Source organism: Neomonachus schauinslandi, chromosome 6 (genome assembly GCF_002201575.2).
Source record: "Neomonachus schauinslandi chromosome 6, ASM220157v2, whole genome shotgun sequence".
Classification (NCBI taxonomy): domain Eukaryota; kingdom Metazoa; phylum Chordata; class Mammalia; order Carnivora; family Phocidae; genus Neomonachus; species Neomonachus schauinslandi.
The window spans coordinates 97,567,501-97,594,383 of record NC_058408.1 but is presented as its reverse complement, the minus strand read 5'-3'; the positions used below and the strand labels follow the sequence as shown (position 1 = coordinate 97,594,383).

At 39.5% G+C, this 26,883-nt stretch overlaps 1 protein-coding gene across 1 annotated transcript in view; it reads left to right on the top strand.

Annotated features, from left to right (window-relative positions):
* The window catches only part of SLC25A16 (solute carrier family 25 member 16), a 50,489-nt gene that overhangs the window by 9,564 nt on the left and 14,042 nt on the right, over positions 1 to 26,883 (top strand). The window contains exons 3-4 of the mRNA XM_021699652.2: positions 3,847 to 3,980; positions 4,923 to 4,986. Of these exons, the coding sequence (XP_021555327.1) occupies positions 3,847 to 3,980; positions 4,923 to 4,986 (198 nt within the window). The remainder of the gene's footprint in view (positions 1 to 3,846; positions 3,981 to 4,922; positions 4,987 to 26,883) is intronic.

Genomic DNA, 26,883 nt, shown 5'->3' with positions numbered 1-26,883 from the left:
CTTTAAAAATCTTTACTTTTATTTTTTTTAAGATTTTTTATTTATTTTACTTGAGAGAGATGGGGGAGAGAGCACAAGCTGTGGGAGCAGCAGAGGGAGAGGGTGAGCAGACTCCCCACTGAGCAGGGAGCTGACGTGGGGCTCAATCCCAGGACTCTGGGATTATGACCTGAGTCAAAGGCAGACACTTAACCGACCGAGCCACCCAGGCGCCCCTACTTTTAATTTTATTGCTTTTATATTTTTATTTATAGTTTTCTTGAATGTATGATGTCACAAGTTCATAATTCAAAAAGTATAAAAACAAACATCTTGTTCCCTCCCTTATTTCCTCCTTGGAATTAGCATTTTTCGAGTTACTTCCATTTCCTTTCAGAGCTGATGTATACATAGACAAACATGCTTATATTTTACCAAATGTTATTTCCTTCTAATCCTATCTTGTTAAAATAGGTAAAGATACAGAGAAGGATTGGGGCGCCTGGGTGGCTCAGTTGGTTAAGCGACTGCCTTCGGCTCAGGTCATGATCCTGGAGTCCCGGGATCGAGTCCCGCATCGGGCTCCCTGCTCAGTGAGGAGCCTGCTTCTCCCTCTGACCCTCCCCTCTCTCATGTACTCTCTCTCATTCTCTCTCTCTCAAATAAATAAATAAAATCTTAAAAAAAAAAAAAGATACAGAGAAGGATTTAAATAACACACAAGCTTGATATAACAGATGCACAAGGAACTTTACACCCTACAGAGAATACATATTCTTTCCAAACATGCTTGTAACATTTCTAAGAATTGGTCCAGTGTTGGGGCACCTGGCTGGCTTGGTAGAGCATAGGGCTCTTGATCTCAAGGTTGTGAGTTTCACATTGGGTGTGGAAACTACTTAAAAAAAAAAAAAAAAGAATTGGTCCAATGTTATGCCATAAAGAAAGCCTTCATTCATTCATTTCCCAAAGTAAAAATAGTAGACTATAGGTTAAAGGAGAAAAACAATCATCTATAATCATCTCAGTGGATATTTAAAAGCCATTTGAAAACATTCAACATCCATTCTTGCTCTTTCTCTGTTATTTTGCTTTGGGTAAGAATTTTATAAATTAGATATGGACTTTTTAAAAAGATTTTATTTATTTATTTGAGAGAGAGAGAATGAGAGACAGAGAGCACGAGAGGGAAGAGGATCAGAGGGAGAAGCAGACCCCCCGCTGAGCAGGGAGCCCGATGTGGGACTCGATCCCGGGACTCCAGGATCATGACCTGAGCCGAAGGCAGTTGCTTAACCAACTGAGCCACCCAGGCGCCCTAGATATGGACTTTTAACAGAATTTAAGAATCTTTGGCATTTAATAGAGGAATTTTTGTCATTCTGATTTTTTGTGTGTGTGTGATCATTGATTTTTTTTCACTCACCATCATAATGTTTTTTGTTTATTGTGCTTTCTTGTATTCTGTCCTCTCCAGCAATCTCTCCCACTTTGTTTTCTGGATTTCCTTTTTTTTTTTTTTTTTTTTTTTTTTTTTTTTTTTTTTTTTTTTTTTTAAAGATTTTATTTATTTATTTGAGACAGAGAGAATGAGAGAGAGAGCACATGAGAGGGGGGAGGGTCAGAGGGAGAAGCAGGCTCCCTGCCGAGCAGGGAGCCCGATGCGGGACTCGATCCAGGGACTCCAGGATCATGACCTGAGCCGAGGGCAGTCGCTTAACCAACTGAGCCACCCAGGCGCCCTGGATTTCCTTTTTTGAAAATACTATACCTATTTCCCTTCTACTAGTGGTTTCTGTTAAAATCCTTTTTAACAAAATATTTGTGATAAAGAGTTTTAAAGACTAATGTAGTAAACATATGTGGATCCACGCAGAGATTCAGAAATAAACATTACCGGTACAGTTGAAACCTCTACTTCTCTCTCATCATCAGCCTTCCTGTCCCTACTAGGTAGCCATTGTTCTAAATTCGATTATTCTTAAATTGTTATAAGCACATTTGAATCAAATTAAGCAGAGCTTAACCTTTGCCCCCTCTTCTGGCAAGAGAATTTTTTTGGCGCATGGGGAAGTATATCTAGTTTCATTACTCATGTGTTTTAGGAGAATTTTTACATATTATACACATAGCTGTATATAGATATATGTATATATTTATATATATAAAGAATATAAAATTCTTTTTAAATTTTTTTTAAGATTTTATTTATTTGAGAAAGAGAGAGAGTAGGAGCAGAGGGGAGAGGCAGAGGGAGAGAGAGAAGCAGACTCCCCACTGAGCCTGGAGCCCGATGTGGGGCTCGATCCCAGGACCCTGAGATCATAACCTGAGCTGAAGGCAGACACTTAACTGACTGAGCCACCCAGGTGCCCCTCTTTTTTTTTTTTTTTTTTTTAAGATTTATTTATTTATTTATTTGCCAAAGAGAGAGCGAGAGCAAAAGAGAGCATAAGCAGGGGGAGCAGCAGGCAGAGGGAGAGGGAGAAGCAGGCTCCCCACTGAGCAAGGAGCTCGATATGGGACTCGATCCCAGTACCCTGGGATCATGATCTGAGCCGAAGGCAGACGCTTAACCAACTGAACCACGCAGGCGTCCCCCCCTTTTTTTTTTTTTAAGATTGAGGGTGACTTTTTTCTTTAAAGGGTGGGAGTTATACAGGTGCTTGCTTTATATGTTTGTTTGTTTGTTTAAGCCATTTTTGAAGTAATCACTACCCGCAACATGGGGCTCAAACTCAAGACTCCGAGATCGAGAGTTGAATGCTCCACTGACTGAGCCAGCCAGGTGCCCCAATAGAATTCTTTTTAATAGACTAGTAGTCCATTTAGATATCTACTTATTAAAAAATGCTTCTGGATATCTTTTTTTGGATGTTAATAAGTACCTACAATTTTAATTTCTGGGAAGAGATCAAAAGATTGCTTGCATTCTAAAATTGTAAGTGAGGCTAGTGATTTACTTTTGTATTTGATCAAATTTTTGTTTGAAAATTTGGAAATGAATCTGAATTTGAATAATTTAATAATGGAAGTAGTGATTTGTTTATGAGAAGTCTGTACTTCAGACTTCAGAGTAGTGATTGACATTAATAGAATAAATAACACATTAATATATAGGATTAGAACTCAGGCCTTTATCAGTCTTCCTAATTAAAGTGTCCTAATGGAAATTTCCCCCCCAAATTTAGTTTTAATAGCTTTTAAAATTTCGTTGGGGCACCTGGGTGGCTCAGTTGGTTGGGCGTCTGCCTTCAGCTCAGGTCATGATCTCAGGGTCCTGGGATTGAGCTCCATGTCGGGCACCCTGCTCAGTGGGGAACCTGCTTCTCCCTGTCCCTCTGACCCCCACGCATGCTTGCGTTCTCTCTCTCAAATAAATAAATACAATCTTTTAAAAAAAATAATATTTGTTTCTTTTATTTAGCAATTTCCTTATGTAAACAAACCACACATGTATCTAGGTCAGTCTGGGAAACCTTCCTTTATCCTTTCAGAGTCCCTCATCTGCAGTGCAGTATCTGGTCCTTGAATATATTTCTCTTAATATTTTTTAGATTGCTGTAAGTTAATATAATTTGTGATAATTTAAAATATAATTTACTATAATGTATGGCTGGGGTTTTTTATGTTTTTGCTAAAATATGTTTTATATTTTTACATGAGATATGTTTGTATAATTTGGACTTAGTATTTTAAGTAGGGTTAACTGCTAAACATAAATTATTATTTATGTAATTCCTCAGGCAAAATTATATCATGAATGATGGCATAGTAATCTTTTCTGTGATTGTCATGAAAATTTGAATTTAGATAGTTTTCTCTGTTTTAATAGTATTTTTCTTCTAAACATTTTTCTAAAAATAGGAGTATTTTCTGCATTGCGTGCTGTTCCCCAGAAGGAGGGATACCTTGGATTATATAAAGGGAATGGTGCAATGATGATTCGAATCTTTCCCTATGGTGCAATCCAGTTTATGGCATTTGAGCATTATAAAACGGTACTTGAACTTTTATATTGTTTTCTTTTTTGTGTCCTTGAATATCATACTTAGTTGAAAGGCATTTGCTTTGGCCTTTAAAATTACTTTGGATGAATGGGTAAAGTAATGCCTTTTTGAAGGAGAAAGACTTGTGATAGCTTAAATTTTTAAATGTAACTTGGTTTTGGAGTTATCTATTCTAGAATTGCTAGTCAATTTTGAGCAAATTGTTTATGTACACACTTATGAGGAAGAGCCAAAATAAACTTCAAGTAGATAATAATAAATCCGTAAAATTTTAATAGCTTTTTAATGTGCTTTTTGTTTCTCAGTTGTAGGAAAGGAACGTTGTGGCTTTAGATTTTCTTACTAAATAAAATAGTGAAATCATATGCTGAAAGTCTGTTCTTGAGTAATGCTATCAGTTAACAACTTCTCTTATCCTACTTATTGATTGACTTTCTCTTCTCTGTTGGACTGAAAGTTTATCCTCTCAAACATCTTAATGTAGAAAATGGTTAAGTATGTTAAATTTCATAGGGTATCTTAAAAAGAAATGTAAGCAATGGGATGGGAACAACATTCTAAGCTCATCAGTCAGAATTGATGCCATCATTATATCAAGACTTCATTGTCTGTAGTAGCATTTTATTTGTACTATTGCCACTCACTCTTTAAATATATGTAGTCGTCAATGTGCAACATAGTATATTTGGCAATTCTAAATTAAGATTGTAAAAGTGCAGAGCTAGAACAGAAGGCTACAGAGGAAATACCTTACCTACTCACCATGTGCTATAACTGCGCACCTTTATACAGTTGCACTTGTTTCACTTATGGTTAACACTAATTTTCTTCTTACTAGTCCTGTAACTCTGTTTTGAAATTTCTTCATTACGAAACAGTGAAATGAGAAGTACTTAAAAATATTCCATTTAATTTGATGTTTTTGATTTCTAGTTAATTACTACAAAGCTGGGAGTTTCCGGTCATGTGCACAGATTAATGGCTGGATCCATGGCAGGTAAGAGGAGTGGACGGATGTATTTTATTTATTTTTTTAAATATTTTATTTATTTATTTGAGAGAGAGAGCATGAGAGAGAGAGAGCACAAGCAGAGGGGAGGGGCAGAATCAGAGGGAGAAGCAGACTCCCTGCTGAGCAGGGAACCTGATGCCAGACTCCATCCCAGGATGCTGGGATTGTGACCTAGGCCAAAGGCAGATGCTTAACCAACAGCCACCCAGACACCCAGAACCTTTGTTTTACAGTGATCTCAAGACTGTTTTCTATATCAATACAGAGCTCTTTCTTATTTTTTCTAAAGACCTGATGTTAAATTCTAATCTATGAATGTATCATGATTTATTTAATCCAGTCTCCTATTGACTGGCATTTGGAATATTTTCAATTTTTGTTTCACAAGTAACACATTGTACTTGTGTTATTTTATTTGTAGAATAAATTTTGAGAAGGGAAATTACTTTATCAAGGGATATGTGCATTTAAATTTTGATAGGCATTGTCAAGCTGATCTTCATAATGCTTTTAATGACTTTTTCCCTTACATACCATACCAATACTGGGTCTTACCAAATTTTTAATATTTAGCAATTAATTATGAGTAAGGTTGATCAGCTTTCCAATGTTTGTGTGAGGCGAACGTGATAACCACTACACTACGGAAACGGGACTGCTTTCCAATGTTTATTGGCCATTTGTGTTTCTTTCATTTTCAGTCTGAGTTGCTTCTATTTTTTAAATATCATTTTTGCTTAAAAAATCTATAAAAAATTATTTTATGAATTTGGGAATTAGGACATTGCTTTTTTTCTGTCAGATATTGCTAATAGTTTATCAGTTTTAGATTTGTCTTTTAACCTTGTAATATTTTTTAAGAAGAGTCATTCAAAATTCTCACATACACCCACACACCCAACCCCACACCCCCACACCCATAGAAGTTTTACATAGCTAATGGGTTAGTCTTTTTGTTGTGCCTTCAAAATTTTGTGTTGTTTTTAGAAATGCCTTCTTCGTTCTAAGATAAAAACATTTTATCATGTTTTCTAAAATTTTATTTATTTTTATTTTTATTTTATGTATTTTTTAAAGATTTATGTATTTGACAGAGAGAGACACAGAGAGGGAACACAAGCAGGGGGAGTGGGAGAGGGAGAAGCAGGCTTTCCGTGGAACAGGGAGCCTGATGTGGGGCTCAGTCCCAGGACTCTGGGATCATGACCTGAGCCGAAGGCCGACGTTTAATGACTGAGCCACCCAGGCACCCCTTTAATATTTATTTTTATATAAAGAATGAAGTAGGGATTGAATAAAATTTTTCTCCAAATGACTAGTCATTTATGCCAACATTGTTTACTCAATAACTTGCCTTTTTTTCTGATTTTAAGTACCACCTCTATCATATACTAAATTCAGTAATTTTATTTTTATTTTAAATTTAATTTATTTAAATTTAATTAACATATAATATTAGTTTCAGAGGTAGAGTTCAGTGATTTATCGGTTGTTTATAATACCCAGTGCTCATTACATCACGTGCCCTCCATAATGCCCATCACCCAGTTACCCCATACCCCACCCCCCTCAGTAACTTTATTTAAGAGAAGAAGTAAAGATGTATACAGTGATATTTAGCAACAGAGATGTTCATTGCAGTTTTGTTTATCATACCAAAAGGTCATTTAAATATGTAGCTATAAAGGAGTGGTAAAAAAAATTCCATGTATCAGAATATCTAAAACCCTTGAGATCTGCATGTGTGGTGTGGTTGGGGAGAGTGGTAGACAGATGTGTTGAGCATGTAGGCCCCAAAAGGAAACAAAAACCCTGGATAGATGTTGGAGACACTATGGCTATAGATAATCATCTACCTTCCTGGTTATTGAGATGACAGGCTTGTTCTTAGATGACAGGTCTTAGAGACTTTCCAGATACAACTTCAGGCTCTGAAACCAATGACTCTTCAGCCTTACCCTTCTACCTAGATATATAGTCCTCATTTATGGTTTTGCCTTATCCAGGGTTTATTTAGCTTTTCTTGACTACTTGATGGCTGATCCAAGTTCAATAAGTAGTAAAAATAACCAGGAATAATATTCAAAATATTTAACAATACAACTGTAGAGGTACTAATAAATAGGACAGGTTCTGAACATTTCCAATTAACTCGTTAGTGATTGATGCATGAGTAGTATGTGGTGGTAGTGGTGGTGGGAGTTTTGGTAGGGGGAGAGGGCTACCAGAGTTTTGGGAGGGATGTTAGGGAGTTGGAACAACAGCTGTTTGCCAACTGGTATAGAAATATTTCCGTATGTTATACTGGCATGAAAGTGCTGGTGAGTAACATTAGCTAACAAGTATTGATTACTTACTGTGTACCGTAGATAGACCTGAGCACTTGACATGTATCTTCAGGCACTTGACACATAGTCCACAGAAAAATACTGTGTGGAAAATGCTATGATTATCTTCATTTTATGGAAGAGAAATTTTAATAAGATTCTAAATTATAACAATTTTTTTTAAAGATTTTATTTATTTATTTGACAGAGAGAGAGACAGCGAGAGAGGGAACACAAGCAGGGGAAGTGGGAGAGGGAGAAGCAGGCCTCCTGCTGAGCAGGGAGCCTGATGCAGGGCTGGATCGCAGGACCCTGGGATCATGACCCGAGCTGAAGGCAGATGCCTAACGACTGAGCCACCCAGGGACCCCTAAATTATAACAATTTTTAAAAAGAATTTATTTATTTGAGAGAGAGAGAGCGCACAATCAGGGGGAGGAGCAAAGGGAGAGGGAGAGAGAGAAGCAGACTCCCTGCTGAACAGGGAGCCCAATGTGGGGCTGGATCCCAGGACCCTGGGATCATGACCTGAGCCGAAGGCAGACACTTAACAAATTGAGCCACCCAGGCTCCCCCTAAATTATAAAATTTATGATTTTGTCCATCACTTTTTTTTTTTAAGATTTTATTTATTTATTTGAGAGAGAGAGAAAGAGAGACAGAGAGCACGAGAGGGAAGAGGGCAGAGGGAGAAGCAGACCCCCCGCTGAGCAGGGAGCCCGATGTGGGACTCGATCCCGGGACTCCAGGATCATGACCTGAGCCGAAGGCAGTCGCTCAACCGACTGAGCCACCCAGGCGTGTTTAAAAAGTGTACATCACTTTTTAAATTTTCTTTTAAATTCAACTTTAGAACTGACTGATCAAAATTCTTTCTTTGAACATTGTAAGAAAGATTAAGTTGGATTATGAATATGAGTTAAATCCTGAAGACTTTGTGTTATTTCCTTTTCACGGCATTTGATTATTGAATAACATTATTCATTCAAATTGTATTTCTAGTTTCATTTTTCTGAAATGACAGACATGTTAACATCAGGTTTTCAGTATATATTAGAAAACAATAATAACTAAAAGGAGCTTTAGTTATAAATTTTCATTTCTAGGAAAAAAAAGTTTTTAAAATTGCTAGCAATTACACATAAGACAAGTGCTTCCATTATTCAATGATTATATTTTTACTACCATGTTTAAGTAATTACAATTTACATTTTGTTTCTATGATTGTAAATAGTTGAAATGAATGTTCTAGTTAATTTTATTTACATCAGGTATCTTTGCTCCTGTACCTTCAGTGGCCTTTGAGTGTAAGTTTGGAAATTTTTATATTTGGCAAGGTGAAAAATGGTGTGTTTTTCACAATCATTTCAACAGAGCTTATTTTAATTATTATTATTATTTTTAAAGATTTTATTTATTTATTTGACAGAGAGAGACACAGCGAGAGAGGGAACACAAGCAGGGGGAGTGGGAGAGGGAGAAGCAGGCTTCCTGCGGAGCAGGGAGCCTGATGTGGGGCTTGATCCCAGGACCCCGGGATCATGACCTGAGCTGAAGGCAGACGCTTAAAGACTGAGCCACCCAGGCGCTCCAACAGAGCTTATTTTAAAGCTTTTTTGAACTTCAGCATTTTCCCTCATCCTACAACTATAGCCCAGTACATGTGGAACCTCAGTCAACCAGAAAAAGGAAAACGTAGGGACTGAGAATCAGGGTTTGTATTTAAGATAGGTCTTTCCTTCTGTATGTTTCAATTGTTTGACATCAGTCTTGGTCTGCCAGTTCTTTTGGAACTAAAACTGATGGGATAAAGAGAAAAAAGAGGGAGGAGTTAGAAACTAGAAGTGATAAGCTGAGTTCTGCTTGCTGCCTTCTCTGGACTACTCCAGTTTGGTGTTTTGGCTCAAGGCTGGGAGGTCAAATGTACAGAACACTTCCTGGATCCTGGATGGCTTCCATTACATTACATTGACCATGGGCAGATCATTTATTTTTTTATTTATTATTATTTTTTAATTTAATTTTTTTTTAAAGATTTTATTTATTTATTTGAGAGAGAGAGTGAGAGAGAGAGAGCACAAGACGGGGGAGCCGGAGAGGGAGAAGCAGACTCCCCACCAAGCAGGGAGCCCGATGCGGGACTCGATCCCGGGACTCCAGGATCATGACCTGAGCCGAAGGCAGTCGCTTAACCAACTGAGCCACCCAGGAGCCCGGGCAGATCATTTAAACCTTCCGTAATTCACTCTCCACTTGTTAAAATGGAGCTTGTGTTTGCCCAACTTTCTCTCTTTCTGAGTTGTGCTGAAGGTCAAAGAATTGCTATGAAAATATTCTGAAAGATCTGAGGTCCTCCTGGGGTGCCCCTTAGAGGACCACTTTTTGAATCTATGTGGTTTCATCATTTAGAAGGGTGACTCCATGCCAGGTCTGATTAAGAGTGGCTGCTGCATGCTTGGCTAAAGCTTCTACTTATAATTCTACATCGGTATAGGTGACTCCTGGGACAAATATGGCTAAGGGATAAAATCACCAAGAAGCCCTCTTTGCCTGATGTCTAGCTTTAACAATATCATAATTAGGAGGAATTGCTGGCAAGTAGATGACTCATCCCAGGAGATATGGGCGTCCCTGAGTGCATTGTCCAATCCAGTCATAATGAAGGTGGGGCCATCTACTGTTTTCATAAATCCATAGCTAACCCCATGGAGTGGGGTATGCTATGGCTTTTGTTTTATTTTAATTTTTTTACAGATTTATTTATTTATTTTAGAGAGAACACGAGTGGCAAAAGGAGAGGGGGAGAGAATCCCAAGTAGACTCCATGCTGAGCACAGAACCTGACACAGGGCTCGATCTCATAACTCTGAGATCATAACCTGAGCCGAAACCAGAGTCAGACTCTTAACCTACTGTGCCACCCAGGTGCCCCCGCTCTGGCTTTTAAGGAGCAGTTTTGCCATCCCAGCCATAGAATCGGTCAAGGTGATAGTTGAGTTACACAGTTGTTGGGGAGTCCATTCCATTGTCCAGCTGTTCAAATAATCCTATGCCCATGGGGTCCTTTTTTATTCCCACAGAGTAACAGGCACGAAGATTGTCTATATATACATGGGCTCTTGTGGCAATTTCTCTGAAGTTTACCTCAAAATATCTAGCTTAGGCAAACAATCAACATTTAAGGACAATTAATCAGAACTGGAGTCTAACATCCTCAAAGGTGTGTTATTGAAACATAATTTTTCTCCTTAAAATCATCCTCACTGGGAGGCGCCTGGGTGGCTCAGTTGTTAAGCATCTGCCTTCGGCTCAGGTCATGATCCCAGGGTCCTGGGATCGAGCCCCGCATCGGGCTCCCTGCTCAGAGGGAAGCCTGCTTCCCCCTCTCGCACTCCCTTTGCTTGTGTTCCCTCTCTCGCTGTGTCTCTCTCTGTCAAATAAATAAATAAAATCTATAAAAAAATAAAATAAAATCACCCTCATTGGGGCACCTGGGTGGCTCAGTCATTAAGCTTCTGCCTTTGGCTCAGGGAATGATCCCAGGGTCCTGAGATCCAGTACCGCATCGGGCTCACTGCTCTACGGGAAGCCTGCTTCTCCCTCTCCCACTCCCCCTGCTTGTGTTCCCTCTCTCGCTGTGTCTCTCTCTGTCAAATAAATAAATAAAATCTTTAAAAAAAAAAATAAAATCATCCTCATTTCCATCAAAGATAGCCAAATGAAGACCAATTTGTAAAGCAAGTCCAGTTTTAACAAACTTGGCCTAATTATTTACATAAGCACAGCAAGAACAGTGATTGTGACTGAATTAGTTCTTTTATTTATTTTTTTATTTTTTAAAAGATTTTATTTATTTATTTGACAGAGAGAGACACAGTGAGAGAGGAACACAAGCAGGGGGAGTGGAAGAGGGAGAGGCAAGGCTTCCCGCCGAGCGGGGAGCCCGATGCGGGGCTCGATCCCAGAACGCTGGGATCATGACCTGAGCCGAAGGCAGGTGCTTAACGACTGAGCCACCCAGGCGCCCCTGAATTAGTTCTTTTAAATCTGCTTTGCTGGAACTTTGCATAAGGAAGTTTATTATATATATATATATTAAAGTTTATTTATTTATTTACTTATTTATATGATCTCTACACCCAGTGTGGGCCTCGAACTCACAACCCTGACATCAAGAGTTGCATGCTGTTCCAGCTGAGCCAGCCAGTCGCCCCTATAAGGAATTTTTTTTTCGTATAAGGAATTTTATACTAAACTTTTAATAGCCTTGCAAGGCCCGAGGCCAAGCCAAATTCTTGCCATCAGATTTGCCTAAAATAGTTGTAAATTTAAGTGAATTCCTCTTCTCAGAGTCTCCCAAATATCCTGAGGTTTCTGCATCTTCCAGGAAATGACATTCTTTACTCACCTGGTAAGATTGCTGGGAACTCTGTTAGCAAGATGTCAGGCCAGCATTTCCAAGGGGTTCTATTGGCTCCATAAAGTCAACCTTAGGTCTTTAAAGCTGTCTGGTCATATCTGAATCTATGCATGTCTTTCTCTAATGACCTTCCACTCAAAGTCTTGGCAAAGTAACCAATGTTTCCAATGGTGTCCTGTTAGAAGGGGAACAGATTCTTACTGAACTTATGCAAATAATTAAAATTGCCATCAAAGAAAGAATACTCACTGAAAGTTTCTGAATTTTGGAGGGTTCAGGTAGGCAGTAAAGATAAATGTTTCAATTTGTTCACAAAGGAATATTTTATCATATTTCTGTAAGTCATAGATATCTTGAGAATAAGTTTCCTTAAATCTGGAAGAGCAAACATTAGAACCAGCAATGTTTCAAAGAAGAGTAATAAAAACTATTAATCATCTTTCTCAAATCATTTAGGCCCACGTTACTAATTCTTGTTCTGATTGAATGCAGCTTTTCCATTAGTTCCGGAAATTTTTTTTTTTTATTAACATACAATGTATTATTGTTTCACGGGTACAGGTCTGTAATTCATCAGTCTTACAAAATTCACAGCACTCACCATAGCATATACCCACCCTCCCCAATGTCCATCACCCAGCCACCCCATCACTCCCACCCCCCAGTTCCAGAAATTCTTACCCAGTTTAGTTTTATGATTTTAAAGATGTCAGAAACCTGTATTTGTCAAAAAGTCCTTTTCATGAATTTCCTTGAAGATGAAACACATTTTCAAGAGCATCAGAACAATAATTATAAATAACAAAAGACTAGGGGTGCCTGGTCGGTTAAGCATCTGCCTTCAGCTCAGGTCTTGATCCAGGGGTCCTGGGATTGAGCCCCACTTTGGGCTCCCTTCTCAGCAGGGAGTCTGCTTCTCCCTCTCCCTCTGCTCCATACCCTGCTTGTACTCTCTCTTTCTCAAATAAATAAATAAGATCTTTTTTTTTAAAGAGAGATTTTTTAAAAGATCTTATTTATTTATTTGAGAGAGAGAATGAGAGAGAGCATGAGAGGGGGGAGGGTCAGAGGGAGAACCAGACTCCGCACCGAGCAGGGAGCCCAATGTGGGACTCGATCCCAGGACTCCAGGATCATGACCTGAGCCGAAGGCAGTTGCTTAACTAACTGAGCCACCCAGGTGCCCAAATAAATAAAATCTTAAAAAAAATAACAAAAGACTAAAAGATGGCCATGGTTAAAGACTGGATGACAGTTCATTATAGTGCGGTTGACAAGGAAATGCAGTTATTTCTGTGACACACAACATTTCAATAACTAGAATGTCAAGTGATGACCTTATACCAGGACATGTTAAAATTTTAGGGATTTCAGGGATGCCTGGGTAGCTCAGTTGGTTAAGCGTCTGCCTTCGCTCAGGTCATGATCCCAGGGTCCTAGGATCGAGCACCGTGTCCAGCTTCTCCCTCTCTCTGCTTGCTGCTCACCCTGCTTGTGTGCTCTCTCTCTCTGTCAAATGAATAAATAAATCTTTTTTAAAAAAATCTTTAAAAACGAACAAACAAAAAAACTTCAGGGATTTCATATAATTTCTAGAACACTTATAGCATTTACTCATACAATATAACCTAAGTAGGTTATCAACATTTGTTTGACAGTGCTTCCCATGTAACCTAACATGCCGAGTAAACAAGCCTAATTAGTCAAAACAACTTTATTTAGAATTTGAATCTTGGGAAGTTTGTTAAAAACCTCAGAAGGTTGTTTGTTTGGGTTTTTATTTTTTTTATTTTTTATTTTTTAAAGATTTTATTTATTTATTTGAGAGAGAGAATGAGATAGAGAGAGCATGAGAGTGGGGAGGGTCAGAGGGAGAAGCAGACTCCCTGCCGAGCAGGGAGGCCGACGTGGGACTCGATCCCAGGACTCCAGGATCATGACCTGAGCCGAAGGCAGTCGCCCAACCAACTGAGCCACCGAGGCGCCCTGTTTGGGTTTTTAAATATATTTATTATTTATTTTAGAGAGAGTGTGTGTGAGCACGAGTGTGAGGGGCAGGGGAGTGGGAGAGAGAATCCGAAGCAGTCTCTGTGTTGAGTGCAAAGTCCAACATGGGGCTCAGTCTCACGACCCTGAGATCACGACCTAAGCGAAAAAGAAAAGTCGGACCCTTACTGACTGTGCCACCCAGGCATCCCCCACTTAGTTTTTAATTTAAGTAATCTTTACATTCAATATGAGGCTTAAACTCCCAACCCTGGGATCAAGAGTCAAACACTCCTCCGACTGAACAGCCAGACACCCCAAAAACCTCAGAAGGTTTTAAAGCAGTTGCCTTAACAAGATTACAAATTGTTATAAAACTAAGTATTTAATTATCTGTTTAACCAAGATGGCAATAAAAGATTCTATAGAAGGTTGTATAGTTATTAACGAAACTTAGCTCCTTTAATATTGAGAATTTTTAATTTTCCTAAGTAATCAAAGACCTGATAATGACAAAATATAGAAACTGGTTTTTTGGGGCACTGGGTGGTTCAGTAAGTTGGGTGTCTGCCTTCAGCTCAGGTCATGATCCCAGGGTCCTGGGATTGATCCTCTCTGTCGGGCTCCCTCCTCAGTGGGGAGTCTGCTTCTCCCTCTCCCTCTGCCCCTTCTCCCTGCTTGTGTGCTCTCCCTCTCTCTCAAATGAATAAGTAAAATCTCAGAAAGAAACTGGTTTTTCTGGGCAGAAAAAGAAAAGGAAAAAACCTTTTTACAATTTCTTATCAAGACCAGACCAACAATCCAAGAAAACTATCTTTTTAACAGAGAGAAAAGCCGAATCTCAGTCTTACACCAATGTACTTTTATTTATTTTTTTAAAGAGTGCACTTTTTAAATTTATTTTTTTAAAGTAAGCTCTATTCCCAACATGGGGCTTGAACTCACAGCCCTGAGGTCGCATGCTTTACTGACTGAGCTAGCCAGGTGCCCCTACCAATGCACTTTTAAAACTCATTCATTCCATGGGGTGCCTGGGTTGCTCAGTAGGTTAAGCTTCTGACTCTTGATTTCAGCTCAGGTAATGATCTCAGGGTTGTGAATCTAGCCCTGCATCTGGCTCTGTGTTGGGCATGGAGCCAGCTTGAGATTCTCTCTCTCCCTTTCCCCTTGCCTCCTCCCTATCCCCCACCAGAAAAACAAAGAAATTCATTCATTCCAATCTTAGTCAGTCCTGAACATGCATAAAATTCTTTTCCAGAGATTCCCCTTCACAAACCTACAACTTTCTTTTTACATTCAAATTCAGTCATAAGCTTTCTTTCTCTAAATAAGAGAAATCTATTGTCTCTTGTAGGACATTCTCATTGTAGGACAAAATTACGTTCCTTTCCCTCAACAAAAGTGTATTCCCATTCCTTGCACCATTTTATTTATTCATCTTACTTGCTCTTAACAGTTACCCATGAAAATTTTGAGATAGACAAAATCGACCATTTTCAGTCATCTTTTTGCTGACAAACTGCAACAGAGATAACATGAATTTATTTGACCTTTTAGTAAACCTTGGTAGAATCAAAGTTTATGTTTAATACTGGTATCTCTAAAGACATGTCTATTTCAATTAATTTGTTCCCCACTGTCAGTTTTACCTGGGGCTCTGTGGGGAAATCTGAAGTGGGTGGTTTAAGTCCAGGGGAACCTCTGGGCCCCTTCATGTTGACTTGGGAGGTGCTTCAGTTTGCACCTCATAAGGAGGTAGCTGAACAGCTTGGGGTACCTTTTGCTTCTTTTTTTTTTTTTTTAAAGATTTTATTTATTTGAGAGAACGAGAGAGAGACAGAAACAGCATGAGAGGGGAGAGGGTCAGAGGGAGAAGCGGGCTCCCCGCTGAGCGGGGAGCCCGATGTGGGACTCGATCCCAGGACTCTAGGATCATGACCTGAGCCGAAGGCAGTTGCTTAACCAACTGAGCCACCCAGGCACCCCCTTTTGCTTCTTGATAGCAAGGGTAGGAGGAGCGGAAGCCCATGGTGCTGGAGGTGCTGGGGGTGGAACAGGAGCTGGCTAGCCAGTGGTATGCAGGAGCTGGAGGAGAGGGGGGCAGAGGCAGAGGTTCAAGGGAGCCACTGCCAAGGCCAGAGACAGACTGAAAGTTTGGACTAACATTCCTTTACCTCTGTCTCCTGTCTTTCCTTCTTGCAAACCAGGCTTTTTTCTCTGGTTGTTTTTCAGCCCTCTGCACCATTTATTCAAAATCTGTCCTAATGGACTCTCTTTGGGAACAGAAGGAGTATTCCCTATCTTCCTAGGCAAAAGTTCAGAAAGAACACAGAAGAAACAAAATGATAACTAAATGAAACCAAAAGTACTTCTGTTAGTATTCATTCTTCCCCAAAAGTTAGGGGTTTCACTGGCTGAACCAAATGGCTTCTTAGTTTTTGGTTCTCCCCAAAAGTCAGAGCTTCAGCTGAACCAGATGGCTTCCCAGACAAGCTAAGAGAGCCAAACCAAAACCCCCTATTTGGAGGCAACCGATTGGGAGGAAGGAATTCAAGAGAGCCATTCGGTGGCCATCTTTCCTCAGAGCTTAACATATACATAGGCCAGGTGGTGTTACCGTAAGTATCATTTTCTTCTCACTCATAGGTTTGTAACTAAAAGTAGACCAGTCAGCCAATATTCTTCCTAGGGGGCCTTTGAAAGGGTTTAGAAATAGTACTTCCCATCTTGTACATACACACAAATTCCAACAGAGATCCTGCCAAATATGTACCCTAGCTTCCTGTTTACCTCTCATCGTTCCTCTTTCCGTCAGTACCTTCACAAATTTCAGTGGCCCCTGCCACAACTCCAAGCTATGCAAGCCTGAAGAAATAGGCTATGAAAACCTGACAAATGGTTCAAAAGAACCCAACAGCAGGGAACTAAAGAAGTACACAGTCCATATGCATTTATCGGGGGGAACTTACCAGAAGCCAAATTTCTAGGGCCCATTATTTCTAATGTGTTTCTCTGTTTCATCAAAAGCAGTTAAGGCAATTGGTGCCAGTTATGGGCAAGCAAGAAAGAAAGTCCTCAAAATGAAACAGGTTTCAGCAGCTCCCTGTCTAGAGTCAGCTAGCCACAGGTAGCTGACTCCTGCCTATCACAGCCACTAGCTTGGGAAACAAACAGGGAGCTGTGGGGTGCTGCCACAGCTAACTGCTCTATATTGGGGAATCCTGAGGGGGCTGGATGAATCAGAAGTACAGCTACTGACTGGCTCACCAGAATTGTGGCTGGGGCTCAGAGGTGCAGGGGCACCTGGCTTTGTGGTTCCCAAACAGACCAGGTTCAGCCACTCGCTATGGAAAAAATCCAAAGGTAGAGAGGGGGATGGTGGTAAAATAAGAAAGGAATTTCTTTCTTTTTTTTTTTTTTTTAAAGATTTTATTTATTTATTTGACAGAAACAGAGATAGTGAGAGCAGGAACACAAGCCCCGAGAGTGGGAGAGGGAGAGCAGGCTTCCTGCCGAGGAGGGAACCCGATGTGGGACTCGATCCCAGGACCCTGGGATCATGACCTGAGCTGAAGGCAGATGCTTAACAACTGAGCCACCCAGGCGCCTGAAAGGAATTTATTTCTGTGAGGCCGTTACCCGGAATACAGTGGACTAACGTCTCAAAGACTGTCTCAAAGAGCTGAAAATACTTCTAGGTTGATATAAGGAAAATGTGGGACAAAGGTCGGTGGGTACATGCAAGTGGGCAGTAAAGTTCAGGTTGATCATTGTTGTGAGGTGAACCCTACGGGGTCTTGCTGGCTCAGGGCAGTTGTTACTGCTTGAGGGATGCTCACAGGATGCTTTGCAGCAAGTCTAAACCACTTGGTCTTTTGCCTGAGTTAAGAGGTAAGCTGGAAAGAAGAACTTAAGCAATTAGAAAGTACAGACTGAGGTCAAAATGGAAGTGGTTGAAGTCCTCTTTCATCTTCCCTCTACTGCCTCTGCCTTATAGTGTAAGTTCCTTTGTTAAGAAGTTCTTTATGCTTTTTGCTGGAGCAGAATAAAAAATTCATATTTGCCGTATTTTCAGAATATGATCTCTGAAGTTTTTTTTTTTTTTTAAGATTTTTATTTATTTATTTGAGAGAGAATGAGAGACAGAGAGCATGAGAGGGAGGAGGGTCAGAGGGAGAAGCAGACTCCCTGCCGAGCAGGGAGCCCGATGCGGGACTCGATCCCGGGACTCCAGGATCATGACCTGAGCCGAAGGCAGTTGCTTAACCAACTAAGCCACCCAGGTGCCCCGATCTGTGAAGTTTTAATGACCAAGAATTATCTGTCTTTGGTATTGTGGTTACAAATATAATTTGTAATCATAGGATTTTTTTATTTTATACAGTGATTATGAGGTAATGTTGAGCTCTTCAAAGCTTTGCAAATCAGCAAAATCTAATTGCTGATTAAAGTATGTTCTTGAGGGGCCCCTGGGTGGCTCAGTCGTTAAGCGTCTGCCTTTGGCTCAGGTCATGATCCCAGGGTCCTGGGATTGAGCCCCGCATCGGGCTCCCTACTCAGCGGGAAGCCTGCTTCTCCCTCTCCCATTCCCCCTGCTGTGTTCCCTCTCTCGCTGTCTCTTTCTCTCTGTCAAATAAATAAATGAAATATTAAAAAAAAAAAAAAAGTATGTTCTTGGGCTGCAACAATTCCTGGATTCTATACTATGGAGACGATAAGAGGGTGAGAATCTAGGGAAAAAGCAATCTCAATCGGTTTGGATTCATCATTAAGTCCTCAGTTTCTTGACTAAGGGAGGAAAAGAGAAGTTTGCACATACACAAAAATTGCAGGCACATCTCAACTTGATTGAGTCTCATTGCTTCCTGGTAGGTGAAGATATACTGCTTTCTGTATTGGATTGTGGTTGTAAAATGGGGAAGAAGAAAACTACCACCACCACTGTTTGAGGTAGGTAGTTTCTGATTTCCCTTAATTGCACTTGGAAGACTTTTTTGGCCTCTCTGTAAAGCAGTGCTAGTTAGAATAGTAAGGGAGAGATATGTGAGTATAGAAAAAAGGCCAAAATGGGAGACACTAGGTTTATGAATTGAAAAATCCCAGTCACCATATGGATGACTGATATATATGTCAGTCTGATTACTAGCAGTCAAGCTAAGTTCCCACTTTGTTACATATTCCTCTCCAATAAACCTCTGATTGTTTTTTTTTCTTTTTATATTATTAACAAAATTTTTTTCTTTTTATTTGAATTCTTGATGTGCAGGAAGTGATTGAGAATGGAAGAATTTGGGTAAAAAGAGGAGACAAATGATTTGGTTCACAAAAGAAAGGGTCAAAAAATGAATAGCTTGAAAAAGACTGGGAGAATAATAATAGCTAACATTTAGATATAATATTTAGTATACATTGGGAATTATTTTAAGCATTTATTTACATATATTAACTCACTTAAGCTTCATAAAACCCTAATTTGGGTAATGACTTATTGTGAAATCCATTTTATAGATTCTGAAGCTGACACCCAGGTTAAGTAATTTGCTCAAGGTCACACAGCTAGTTAGTGGTGGAGTCTAATTTGAACTCAATCAGGCTCACTCTAGAGTCCATACTCCTAAGTTCTTTTGACGATTTGATCAGTTTTGATCATAAGTCAAAAATAAATAGTTTAAAAATAAAAAATAAATTAGTTGAAATGAGAAAAGTTCAAATCAGGAAAATAATGCTAGTACGGGATTACTTGACAGGTAGACTATACCCATCCTTAAGTCCCCAGCAAAGCACGGACTTTTGGTATTTTGAAAAAGCATTAATGTAGTCATTGTGAGGAAAATCAGAACTTAGTTGGATATCCTCAAACTTATTTTACAGTGTAATATTATTTTTAGTTTGAACAATGCAAGACATCATAATCTTTTTCTGTAGTTAGGGTTTGTAGAAGTCTATTTCTAGCCCTGTAGAGGGCTTCATAGTTTTATACTTAGAGTGAAGGGTAAAATATGATTATCAGAAGAATATTTCTTACCTCCCCTTCATTCCAAAAATAAGTAAACATTTAAAGTCACTAATTCGTTTTCAATATTTCAGAGTGCAAAATTATTAAGAATCCTCTGTTTACATTCCAGGGTTTAAAATTACATTGAAATCATTAAGGTGTTTTTAGGAATATTGAAAAACAACAACAAAACTTGGTGATTTTTATATCCTTGTGTAACAAAATTCAACTGAGATAATTTGAGGATCAGATTGGCTTTTTCAACAATTCATGCTTTGGGCAGCATCCCATCTAGCAAGGAAATAGGTCTGGGGAGCTGCACAAAATGGAAAGCTTTTATAACCAGAAGGGGAAGAGAGAAAGAGTGGGCACCTTCCTGGAGAAGGTTGAAACTGCATTTAGTTAAGTATTAAGTAAGGTTAAGTATTAAGACTTGGTTTGGTGATAAGGGCTTAGCACAAAATGACTCCATTTTGGGCCTGTTGTTTCTTTTTTCTTTTTCTTTTTTTTTTTTAAACCTGTTGTTTCTTTTTTTTAAAGATTTTATTATTATTTATTATTTTTTAAAATTTTAGGGGCGCCTGGGTGGCTCAGTCGTTAAGCGTCTGCCTTCGGCTCAGGTCATGATCCCAGGGTCCTGGGATCGAGCCCCGCATCGGGCTCCCTGCTCTGCGGGGAGCCTGCTTCTCCCTCTCCCACCTCCCCTGCTTGTGTTCCCTCTCTCGCTGTGTCTCTCTCTGTCAAATAAATAAATAAAATCTTTAAAAAAAAAAAAAATTTTATTTATTTGACATAGAGAGCACAAGCAGGGGGAGCCGCAGAGAGAGAGACACACACACAGACTCCCCACTGAGCAGGGAGCCCAATTGGGGGCTCAATCCCAGGGCCCTGGGATCATGACCTGAGCCGAAGGTGGACACTTAACCAACTGAGCCACCCAGGCGCCCTCCCCTGTTGTTTCTTTTTGACAAATGCTAACAGGTTTTGTTTTTCTTTAGGACGATTTGATTGATTTTTTAAATTTAAAAGAAATATATGAAAACATGGCAAAATAAACTGGCTAAAATATTGTGAAACTAGGTCACAAATTTAGCATTCCAGTAATCGTTGGCATTATTTTTCACCATTCTCTGATGTACAATTAAATTATGCCTGTTCCTCAGTCTGACTTATGTCTTGCCAATTCCTGTCTGACTCATGGTCTTGCAACTTTTAAGTTAATGCCCTGTGTACCTTTACCGATTTCTGAACATATGCATTTTCTTTTTTTTTTTTTTTAAGATTTTATTTATTTGCGAGAGACAATGAGAGACAGAGCACATGAGAGGGGGTAGGGTCAGAGGGAGAAGCATGTGGGACTCGATCCTGGGACTCCAGGATCATGACCTGAGCCGAAGGCAGTTGCTTAACCAACTGAGCCACCCAGGCGCCCGAACATATGCATTTTCTACCAATTTATCATGTGCCACTTTGTTAAATCACAGTTATTTCATGTTAAGCCACCTGACGCCAGTAAGAAGGCAACTAGAAGACTTGGAACATGTAAGAAGGGAAGAAGAAATGGAGTCAGTGGGAGCAAATGGGATAGGCAAGACCAAAGTGATCCAGATTAGGGAAGAGAAAAAAATAGGAGCTGTAAAAATTAATAGCAGTTGTAAAAATAAAATGGATAGTGATGAATTGGGAAAATCCTAGCAAAATCTGGATTTTATTTATTTATTTATTTATCTATTAAAAGATTTTACTTTATTTATTTATTTGACAGAGAGAGAGACAGCGAGAGAAGGAACACAAGCAGGAGGAGTGGAAGAGGGAGAAGCAGGCTTCCCACAGAGCAGGGAGCCCAATGCGGGGCTAGATTCCAGGACCGTGGGATCGTGACCTGAGCCGAAGGCAGATGCTTAACGACTCAGCCACCCAGGCGCCCCTGCAAAATCTGAATTTTAACCAAGTTATGTTGTGTCAGCACAATCAAGCCCTAAAATGGTCAGCCTTTTGATTCTCTTCATTACACTTCTTAATGTGAAACATTCCATTAAAGATGGAATTGTTTTATAGATAATCTCTCCTAATTTTATTTTCTAAAAATTTCCCTTGCAAAATCTTTAGGACAGCCTGTAAAAAAAATTAAGCCAACTTTCAAAACATGTAGTTTTTTTTGTTTTTTTAAAGATTTTATTTATTTATTTGACAGAGAGAGACACAGTGAGGGAGGGAACACAAGCAGGGGGAGTGGGAGAGGGAGAAGCAGGCTTCCCATGGAGCAGGGAGCCCAGCCCCATGTGGGGCTCGATCCCAGGGCCCTGGGTTCATGACCTGAGCCGAAGGCAGACGCTTAACGATTGAGCCACCTAGGCGCCCCTCAATGTTATTGCCAAACCTTGTCTCAGGAACACCACCTTTGTACTGTATTAATTTAGATTCAGCTTAAAAGAAGCCATTTAGAAAAGTCACTGCATTGACTGCCATACCTGGCTGGTTTGAATACCATTAGAAGTTTGAAAATGAATAGATTGAAAACAAATAGCACAGAGGCACCTGGGTGGCTCAGTCCGTTAAGCGTCTGCCTTCGGCTCAGGTCATGATCCCAGGATCCTGGGATCAAGCCCCACATCGGGCTCCCTGCTCAGTGGGAAGCCTGCTTCTCCCTCTCCCACTCCCCCTGCTTGTGTTCCCTCTCTCACTGTGTCTTTCTCTGTCAAATAAATAAATAAAATCTTAAAAAAAAAAACAAAAAACAAATAGCACAGATAAAGAGCTCACAAATCAAACTGGCTGCAGTGGGGAATTGACAGTTCTAATCACTAGACTGATGGAATTTCTGAAATAAAAAATTAAGTTTAGAAATTACTAAGCAAATGTTTAATAAGGAAACAAAATGACAGGAAAGCAACGTATGTCTGGGTTGAGCCAGAAAACTTTGTTTTGAATCCTACTCTGTGATACAGAAAACTATGAATTTGGTCAAGTTACTTAACTACTTTGAACCTCAATATTCTCAAATTTAAAGCAGTAATAATAATATCCATCTTTTACCTTGTAGGATTGTTGGTGGTGTTTGGCATGTGAGGATTAAAGGTGGTATTTGTAAGGTGCCTGATATGGTGTGCTTGGCACATAGTCTTTATTGGTATGGGCAAACTAAAGAATGGAAGGTTTAAAGTATCACAGCTATACCACAGATAGCTAATCATAAATCAGCCTTTTCTTCCGTCAGTCAAACCTGTTCTGACCATCATTAGGCTAATCTTGATCCAAAGTATTGCTTGTATTTAAAATTAAATTCCATTACTTCACATATTATTTAAACTGACTTTCCCTTCATTGACTAAAGGAATTTAGTTTTTGTCATTCTCAAAGGAAAACAAAGCGTTGCATGTGTTTGCACTGAAGTATTACCTGTATATTAGCTGTCTAGGTTTTTAGCTCAGATAATGTTATAACTACCCAGGTAGAGATGCTATGAAAGATACCTAGATAATAACATAAGAACATTCTTTTCCACCTCCTGTACAAGGGATGGCAAACTGATGTAGACTTTTTCAGGGAGTCGTGGAAGCTCTGAAAGTTAGTATAGATTTAGGTCTGGGCTGATAAAAATGGATGCAAAATTACAGTAGCATTTGCTAAGTAAATGGGGTAAGATACCTCAGGTCTAATAAATAAAATTAGACAGAAAAAAAAATTTAAAACTAAAAAGTTAAATTAGGCCCCCAAGAATGGAAATCACTATTTGTTTGTTTGTTTTATGCGAGAGGGTGCACCCATGTGGGAGAGGGAGGGAGAAAATCTTAATCAGGCTCCAGGCCCAGAGTGGAGCCTGACTCGGGGGGCTCTAATTCACAACCCTGAGATCATGACCTGAGCAGAAATCAAGAGTCAGATGCTTAACCAACTGAGCCACCCAGGAGCTCCTAGAATGGAAATCACTTTACTTATTAAAATTAATTAGTTACTTATTTATTTTTAAGATGTTATTTATTTATTTGAGAGAAAGAGCATGAACAGAGGAGAGGGGCAAAGGGAGAGGGAGGAGAAGCAGACTCCCCACTGAACAGGGAGCTCAATTCAGGGCTCAATCCCAGGACCCTGAGATCATGACAGGAGCCGAAGGCAGGTGCTTAACTGATTGAGCCACCCAGGCACCCAAATTTATCATGTTTAAAAGGTAGTGTTAAAAGCCTACATGGGGCACCTGGGTGGCTCAGTCAGTTAAGCGTCTGCCTTCGGCTCCGGTCATGATCCCAGGGTCGTGGGATCGAGCCTCGCCTCGGGCTCCCTGCTTGGCGGGAAGCCTGCTTCTCCCTCTGCCTGCTGCCCCTGCTTGTGCTCTCTCTCTCTCTCAAATAAATTTTTTAAAAAATAAAGGAAAAAAAACGTAATGAGGATGAAGATTCATCAAAGAAGCTATATGTGTTGGTTACCTATATACAAAATAGGTAACCATTTTCAAAAATCTGGCACCACTTTGAAAAATCTATACAATGTGGATGAGAACTGACAGCTGAGTGTCAAATAAAGTTACAAAACCACCAAAAAAAAAAGGAGGAAAAAAAGAAAAAGTCATATAAGAAACAAGCCAGAATAACAGCGAGGATGCTTTTTGTCCATTAAATGTTGGGAAAATTATCCAATAATTGAATATTCTAATTGTCTAATAATTGTCTAATGCTCCTGAGCAGTCAGGAAAATAGGACTTTTATTCTAATGGCTGACATTACAAATTGACACAGTTTTTCTGGAAGACGATTTGTATTAATAGCCTTAGTCTTTGACCTAATAATTCTATTTTAGGAATTTATCTATAATGAAAATGGTACACAAAAATATTTAGTTATAAGGTCATTCACCAAAGCATTTTTTGCTATTACAATATCATATAGCAAATAATGGAGCATATAGCAAATTAGGTTAGACAACCTAAATGTCTAAGAGGATTGTTTTTTTTAAAGATTTTATTTATTTATTTGACAGAGAGGGACACAGTGAGAGAGGGAACACAAGCAGGGGGAGTGGGAGAGGGAGAAGCAGGCTTCCCGCGGAGCAGGGAGTCCACTTCTCCTTCTCCCTCTGCAGCTCACCCTGTTTGTGTTCTCTCTCTCTTCTCTCTCTGTCTGTCAAAGAAAAAAAAAAGGTACATCCAGATAATATTGAATTTTTTATTTTGTAGTAATCTCCACATCCAATGTGGGGCTTGAACTCATGACCCCAAGGTTAAGAGGTGAATGCTATACTGACTGAGCCAGCCAGCCGCCCCAGAATTACATTATCACATTTTTTATTTTATTTTATTTTATTTTATTTTTAAGATTTTATTTATTTGACAGAGAGAGACACAGCGAGAGAGGGAACACAAGCAGAGGGACTGGTAGAGGGAGAAGCAGGCTTCCCGCGGAGCAGGGAGCCCGATGCGGGGCTCGATCCCAGGACCCTGGGATCATGACCTGAGCTGAAGGCAGATGCTTAACGACTGAGCCACCCAGGCGCCCCTATTGTCACATTTTAAATGTGTGTTTACATATGTGTAAATACACATGTATAAAGATTTGAGATATTATATATTTAAGTGATTATTACTGGTGGATGAATATGTATATGTTTAATTTATTATCTATTTGGTCTAATTTTTCTACATTGGATGTACATTTCTTTGGTATTTTACAAAAAATAGAAGATTTTTACTACATCAAAATAAAAAGGTTCTGGGGCTCCTGGCTGGCTCAGTGGGTAGAGTTGTGTGACTCTTGATCTCGAGGTTGTAAGTTTGAGCCCCATGTTGAGTATGGAGATTACTTCAAAATAAATTAAAAAAATAAATAAATTGGGGTGGGGCACCTGGGTGGCTTAATCCATTAAGCGTCTGCCTTCAACTTGGGTCATGATCCCAGAGTCCTGGGATCGAGCCCTGCATCGGTCTCCTTGCTTGGTGGAGAGCCTGCTTCTCCCTTTCCCTCTGCTGCTCCCCCTGGTTGTGCTCTCTCTCTCTGTCAAATAAATAAATAAAATCTTAAAAAATAATAATAACAATAATAATAAATAGGGGTGCCTGGGTGGTGGGTCAGTGGGAAGTCTGCTTGTCCCTCTGTCCCTCCCCCTGCTTGTGCTCTCTGCCTCTCAAATAAATAAAATCTTTAAAAATAATAATAAGATGGCGCCTGGGTGGCTCAGTGGGTTAAGCGTCTGCCTTCAGCTGAGGTCATGATCCCAGAGTCCCAGGATTGATTCCCGCATTGGGTGCCCTGCTTAGCAAGGAGTCTGCTTCTCCCTCTGCCATTCACCCTGCTCGTGCTCTCTCTCGCTCTCTCTCTCTCTCAACTAATAAAATGTTTTGAAAAGTTAAAAAAATAATAAAAAGCTCTCTGTGTAGTAAACTATCAACAAAACTAAAAGACAACTTACTGGATGGGAGAAGATATTTGCAAATGATATATCCAATAAAGGTTAGTATCTAAAATATATATAGAACTGATATAACCCAACATAAAAAAACCCAAATAATCCAATTAAAAAATAGAAGACATGAACAGACATTTCTCCAAAGAAGACATACAGATGGCCAACAGACTCATAAGATGCTGAACATCACCTTTCATCAGGGAAATGCAAATCAAAACCACAATGAGATATCACCCACATCTTGATCAGAATGGCTAAAATAACTCAAGAAACAAGTATTGACAAGGATGTGGACATACAGGAACCCTCGTGCACTGTTGGTGGGAATGCAAACTGGTGGAAGACAATGGAAATTCCTCAAAAAATTAAAAATAGAATTACTATATGATCCAGTAATTCCACTACTGCGTATTTACCCAAAGAATATGAAAATATTAATTCCAAAGGATATACACACCCCTATGTTTTTTGCAGCATTATTTACAATAACCAAATTATGGAAGCAGCCCTAGTGGCCATCAATAGATTAATGGATAAAGAAGATGTGAGATACACACACACACACACACACACACACAGAGGAATATTATTCAGCCACAAAAAGGAATGAAATCTTGCCATTTGCAACAACATAGCTGGAGCTAGAGAATATAATGGTAAGTCAAATAAGTCAGAGAGAGAAAAATACCAAATGATTTCACTTATAGGTGGAATTTAAGAAACAAAGGAACAAAGGGAAAAAAGACCCAAAAAACCCT